General features: G+C 38.6%; 1 protein-coding gene across 1 annotated transcript; it reads right to left on the bottom strand.

Moving 5' to 3' along the window:
- Positions 1-2,299: 2,299 nt before the first annotated feature.
- Positions 2,300-4,699, bottom strand: LOC145050650 (uncharacterized). Its single transcript, XM_078998867.1, has 2 exons — positions 4,579-4,699; positions 2,300-2,616 (listed from the first exon to the last, which is right to left on the bottom strand). The coding sequence occupies exons 1-2, from the start codon at positions 4,697-4,699 to the stop codon at positions 2,300-2,302; spliced, it is 438 nt and encodes a 145-aa protein (XP_078854993.1).
- Between the last annotated feature and the right edge of the window lie 1,277 nt (positions 4,700-5,976).

Genomic DNA, 5,976 nt, shown 5'->3' with positions numbered 1-5,976 from the left:
CCCTAACAAAAGGACTCTTATAGATCCAACAACGAAAACTACAAGATCTAAAAAGAGAAAAACCGTTGGTACTATGGAGTTAAGCTTAGAGGATCTTGGAGCATAGGATGCACTCCGAAAGTTGTTTCCTTCTCTCAAGTTGTAAGTGCCAACATTATTTTTATTTTTACATTTCATTCTCTTTTCGTATCTGATGTCTTTGTTGTTTCAGGATTCTGATCACATCTATACTGACTTGAAGATCTGAGCTGAGAGGGTTGAGTAGGCCCTCAAAGAGCAAAAGATAACATGGAGAGAAACCAATGAGGATCTCTTGAAATGGGTGGAGCTCTTGAGCAAAGAGAAGGCTGAGAAATAAGAGGAGCACATCACAGAGCTGAAGGAGGTGATTGCCGACATAAAGGCCAGTATTGTATCAGATTTTTGGGAAGCGAAGATCAAATTCGATGAAGATGTGGCCAATGCAAGATCCTGGAATTTGGCTGGGTGATGTGCAACCTTAGCCAAGTTAACGGGTAAACCTATTAATACCAGTCAGGATCCTGAAGGGAAGTAGTCGAGAGTGAATATGAAGGAGAAAGCTCCAAGCAATGATGACCAAGCCACGGTCTAGGCCTGTTAGATGAAACCATTTTACATAATTTTGTACAAGACAATTTTTGTTTCTCATGGAATTGATGTACCACTTCTTCTTTTATTTATGGTTGTTTGATACCTGTCTACTTGCATGGTTACCTTGTGTGATAATAGCAACATGATTTCTAAGGATCCTTGCCTAATCAAGATCCTAGAAAGTTTATACCTTATAAGAACCCTAAACAACTTAGAAATAGTTAGTTATCAATTTGGGTTCTTAAAATAGTTAAGATCTTTTAAGATAACAAACCTTCAAACAAGACGTAGAAAAAATGATTTTAAAGGATAGATAGAACCTAGTGCTCCTTAGGGTTCATAATCTCTTGAGTTAGGAAAAATTTGATGTTGTGATTCCTTTAATATAATCTGGGAGTTTGCGTATGGAAGGATCCTCACTTCAGGAGTTCATCATGAAAGATCCTTGTTGAGCTTTTACTTGGCAAATCGCGCGGGGGGGGGGGGGGGGGGCATCCCTCTTTAGGAATTAGCTAGGAATAATCCCAAATTAAAATGCAACCGGGAAGGATCCCTGTTTGTAACATGATAATGCTACAATCCTTAGACATTTCTTGGAAAAAAAAAATCCTATCTTATGAAAACAATGTTTATGTATTTTATGAAATAATTGGGGAGAATTCCAACTCAAGATAACATGTTAATGTTATAAATTTTACCAAATTACTGGGGAAAATCCCAACTCAATATAACACGTTAGTGTTATAAACCTTAGGAAATTATTTGGGAACATCCCAACTTAAGATAACACATTAGTGTTGTAAACCTTAGGAAATTATTAGGGAATATCCCAACTTAGGATAACACGTAAGAGTTATAAACCTTATGTTTAAACGTTAGGATCTTAACATATGTTGAGAAATAAGAGGGTTGCCAAGTCACTAAAGCGTGAAATGATCCCCTTATTCACATCCCCTAGTAATATTTCATGCATCCAAGCGAGGTGTAGAAACCTTAACTCGTATGAAAGAGGTAATTAGCTCTTTAAGCCTTAGAGGGGATTAAGTAACCTTAATCGTAGGAGAGATGATCTGTCTATGTTCGTAGTTACGTGGATATTTGCATATTGCAATCGTCAAGATCACAAAATTAGGTATTTATTGGGATCCACGAGTGCTAGGATTCTCGAATGTTAGGATCCTATTATGTCAGGATAATTAAATATTAGGATCCTTGCGTGTCAGGATCCCTGAGTGTTAGGATCCTAGTGTGTCAGGATCCTTATGTGTTATGATCCTAGTGTGTCAGGATCCTTGAGTTCCTGCAGATTTCAAACATTAGCTTGGGTAACTCCCCTCCGATCCTTAAGTTAGTAATGGTTTTAAAAAGAATAAAAGAATTAGATAAATGTAGAGGGTAGAGAGAGTGTACCTTGAGTTTGTTTGAAATTGATCAATACAACTTACATGAAGTATGCTTTTAGATGGATGACATTACAGGATCTTGGAAAGATGTTACCCTCAAGGGTAGCTAGCCAATATGCTCCCTTTCCTACTTTTAAATCAATGAAATATGGCCCTTCCGATTTAGGTGCCAATTTGCCTACATTGGGATCCTTGGTATTTTGGAACGTTTTCCTAAGTACCAAGTCACATACCTGGAACCTTCTGACTTTGATGTTCTTGTTATATACTTTAGTGATCCTTTGTTAATGAGCAGCAATGCGGATCTTAGCAAGATCCCTCGGTTCATTGATAGTTTCAAGATCCTGGGATAGGATCCTATCATTGTTCTCTTGATCCTCCAACTGATATATTGCTATTGGGATTACTACTTTAGTAGGGATCATGACATCTGTTCCAAACAGAAAGGAGTATGGAGTTTGACCAGTGGCCATTTTTGAAGTGGTCTTATCTGCCCTTAGGACGAAAGGAAGTTCCTCAGCCCATATTCCTTTCTTCTCATCTAACCTCTTCTTTAAATTGTTGACTATGATCTTATTGTTGGATTTAGCTTGACCATTAGCTTAGGGATGAACAAGAGTGGACATTATCATTTTAATCCCCCATTTCGTGCAAAAGTCTCTAGTCCTTTTGCTTATGAATTGGGACCCATTTCATGAATGGCCAAGGGGAAACGATATATGATCTCAACAGGTATCTCGAACATGGTTAGGATATTACATTTGATAAAAGAGACTACTTCCTTTTCTCGTACTTGAATAAAGGCTTCAACCTCTATCCACTTCAAGAAGTAGTATGTCATTACCAACATGAACACCTTTCCACTAGGAGCTTTTTACCAACTATACCCATTCCCCATTTCATGAATGGCCAAGGGGAAACGATAGGATGCAACGATTTTGCTGGTTGATGAAGGATGTTGGTATGTATTTGACAAGCATCACATCTTTGCGTATGCAAGAAAGCATCCTTTTTCATTGTTGGAAAGTAATATCCCATCCTTAATGCTTTAGAGCATAAGGATTTGCCCCCAATGTGGTTGCCACAATCTCCTTCGTGTATATCTTTTAGGACCTCTGCAGCTTCATGATCTTCTAAGTATCTAAGGTATAGGCCTGCTATGGATTTCCTATATAATCTTCCTTGGATCATCACAAATCGTGAGACCCTTATCTTGAATCCTCTGTCACTTTTCTCTTCTCTTGGGATTGTGCCATTTTGGAGATATTCCACAATAGGTGGGATCCAAGATTTGGAGTACTATGGAGGATCCTAACGAGTAGAATCCTAAGGAAGTGGTTGAGGGCCAGGATCCTTGATTATTGACCCGTTGGTTGTTTGGTCATGGTGATTGGGATCATCTGGTTTGTTGTAGGGATCTTCTATCATCGAAATAAATATATGTATTATAGGGATCTTGACTTCTGGCAGGATCCTAAGGGAAGATCCTAGGTTGGATAATGCGTCTGCCTTAACATTTTCTTCTTTGGGAACTTGGCTTAAGCTAAAAGCTTCGAATTTGGAGGCCAGCTTTTTGAGGATTTGGAGGCATAGTGCTAGTCTTTCTCCTTTTATGCATAGGGTCCATTATAATTATTAGGAGTCATCAAATACCTGAAGATCCTTGATTAGAAGATCCTTGGCCAGTTGTAATCCCATGATCAGTGCTTCGTATTTATCTTCGGTGTTGGTTGCATCGAATTCATAGCTGACTACCTAGGGTATGATGTCCCCCCTATGGCAATTTTAGTATGATCCCTAGGCATGTTCCTCTATCCATTAGTGAAGAGCGTCCATCTTCCCATGTTTCTTTTTTTTGGAGTTATTTGTTTTCCAACTCTACTTCAGGTTGTAGATCATCACTGAAACCAACCATAAAGTTTTCTAGTGCCTGTGACTTTATTGCTGATCTTGGTTCATATTTGATGTCATATGTGATTAGCTTCATGGACCACTTTTCCATCCTACTTGACGTCTTCGGTTTTCTCATGACATTCTTCATAGGGTAATTAGTTCTCACATAAATAGTATGTGTTTCAAAATAGTGTCTTAATTTTGTGGAAGCAGTTACTAATGCAAATATTAGTTTTTCAAGATGGGAATACCTAGTCTCAGGATCCAGGAGACTTTTACTTACATAGTATATGGGAGGTTGGTCCCCATTGAGATCCTTGGTTAAAACAACACTTACAACATTAAAGAATACTAAAAGGTATAGGAGGAGTGGTTCCCCATCTAGTGGTTTCACCAACAAGGGTGTAGAACTTAAATAATTTTTAAGTTCCTGAAAAGCATCTTCGTGCTCTTTAGTCCACTCAAATATTTTGTTCTTCTTCAAGATGTCATAGAAAGGTTTACACCTCTCTGAGGATCTTGAGATGAACCTGTTTAGAGCTGCTACTCTTCCTGTTAGTCTCTAAATATCCCTTGTCGAGGATTGGGGATCTTAAATCGATGATGGATTTTATTTGCTCTGGACTTGCTTCTATTCCTCTTTTAGTCACCATGTATCCAAGGAACTTGCCTGATCTCATTCCAAAATGGCATTTGGAAGGATTCAACTTCATGTTGTATTTGTCTAGTATGTTGAAGGCGTCTTCAAGATTCTTGAGGTGGTCATCAACTTTCTTTGATTTGACCACCATGTCATTGATTTAAACTTCTATGGTGTCCCCCAGTTTATCCTTGAACAACTGGTTAATTAGCCTTTGGTATGTTGCACCTTCATTTTTAAGACCAAAGGACATAAAAGTATAACAATATATACTTGTTGGGGTTATGAATACGGAATCCTCCTGGTCAGATGGTTCCATTTAAATTTGTTGGAACCCTGCTGATGCATCCATGAACGTTAGCAGTTCATGGCCAGCCGTGGCATCTATCATGGAATCTATGTGTGGTAGGGGTAAAGGATCCTTAGGGCAAGCCTTGTTAAGATCTATATAATCCACACTTACTCTTCATTTCCATTCTTCTTATCCACTATGACCATGTTGGTTAGCCACTGTGGGAGCTTCACTTCCTTGAGCATCCCTATTTTAAGAAGTTTTTCTACTTCTTCTTGGATGATTTGATTTCTTTCTGGTGCGAACTTCCTTCTTTTTTAGTGTATTGGTTTGTAAGAAGGATCAATGTTAGGTTTATGAGGTATAATATTTTTTGTCTATACCTATCATGTCCTCGTGCTTCCAGGCAAATGTTTTGCTTCTATCATTTAGGAACATTATTGGTTCTTGCTCGATATGCTCTGGTAATGAGGATCCTATGAGGACTTTGGCTTTAGGATCCTCGAGGTTCAAGGGCACTTCCTTCACATTCTGCTCTCTTTTTTCTAGCACACCTCGTGCCCCCAACTTTTCCTTCACATTCTGCTCTCTTTTTTCTAGCATACTTCCTTCACATTCTGCTCTCTTTTTTCGTGGTACCGTTTAAGGTTTCATTGAGGTCTTGTAGCACTCCTTAGATTCTTGTTGATCACTTGTGATTTTTGTTGTCCCCCATGGAGTGAGCATCTTAACACACTGATGGTATGTTGAGGGGACAACCTTCATTTCATGGATCCATGGTCTACCTAATATAACATTATAGGAGAACAATGTATTAATTACACAAAAGTGTTGCATATAGTTTACCCCCTCTATGTAGATAAGTAGCTTTATCTCGACGGCCGTATGCTTTGTTTCACTACTGAATCCTATTAGTATTGATGATCTTTTAACTATTTCGCTTTCGGGGATATTCATTCTTTTCAAGGCATCCAAGAGTATAATGTTGACTGAGGATCCTCCATCGATAAGGATGCTTCTGACAAAATGGTTGGTTATGTGAAAAGTGATCATCAGTCCATCATGGTGGGGATCCTAGACGTCCATTCCATCTGTTTCATCAAAGTTAATCTCCTTCTCGCTCGTGATTGACGTAT

Source organism: Lactuca serriola, chromosome 5, assembly GCF_051521515.1.
Source record: "Lactuca serriola cultivar US96UC23 chromosome 5, Lser_US96UC23_V15, whole genome shotgun sequence".
NCBI lineage: Eukaryota > Viridiplantae > Streptophyta > Magnoliopsida > Asterales > Asteraceae > Lactuca > Lactuca serriola.
The sequence above is the reverse complement of the archived record's forward strand: the minus strand, read 5'-3'. Positions and strand labels throughout refer to the sequence as shown.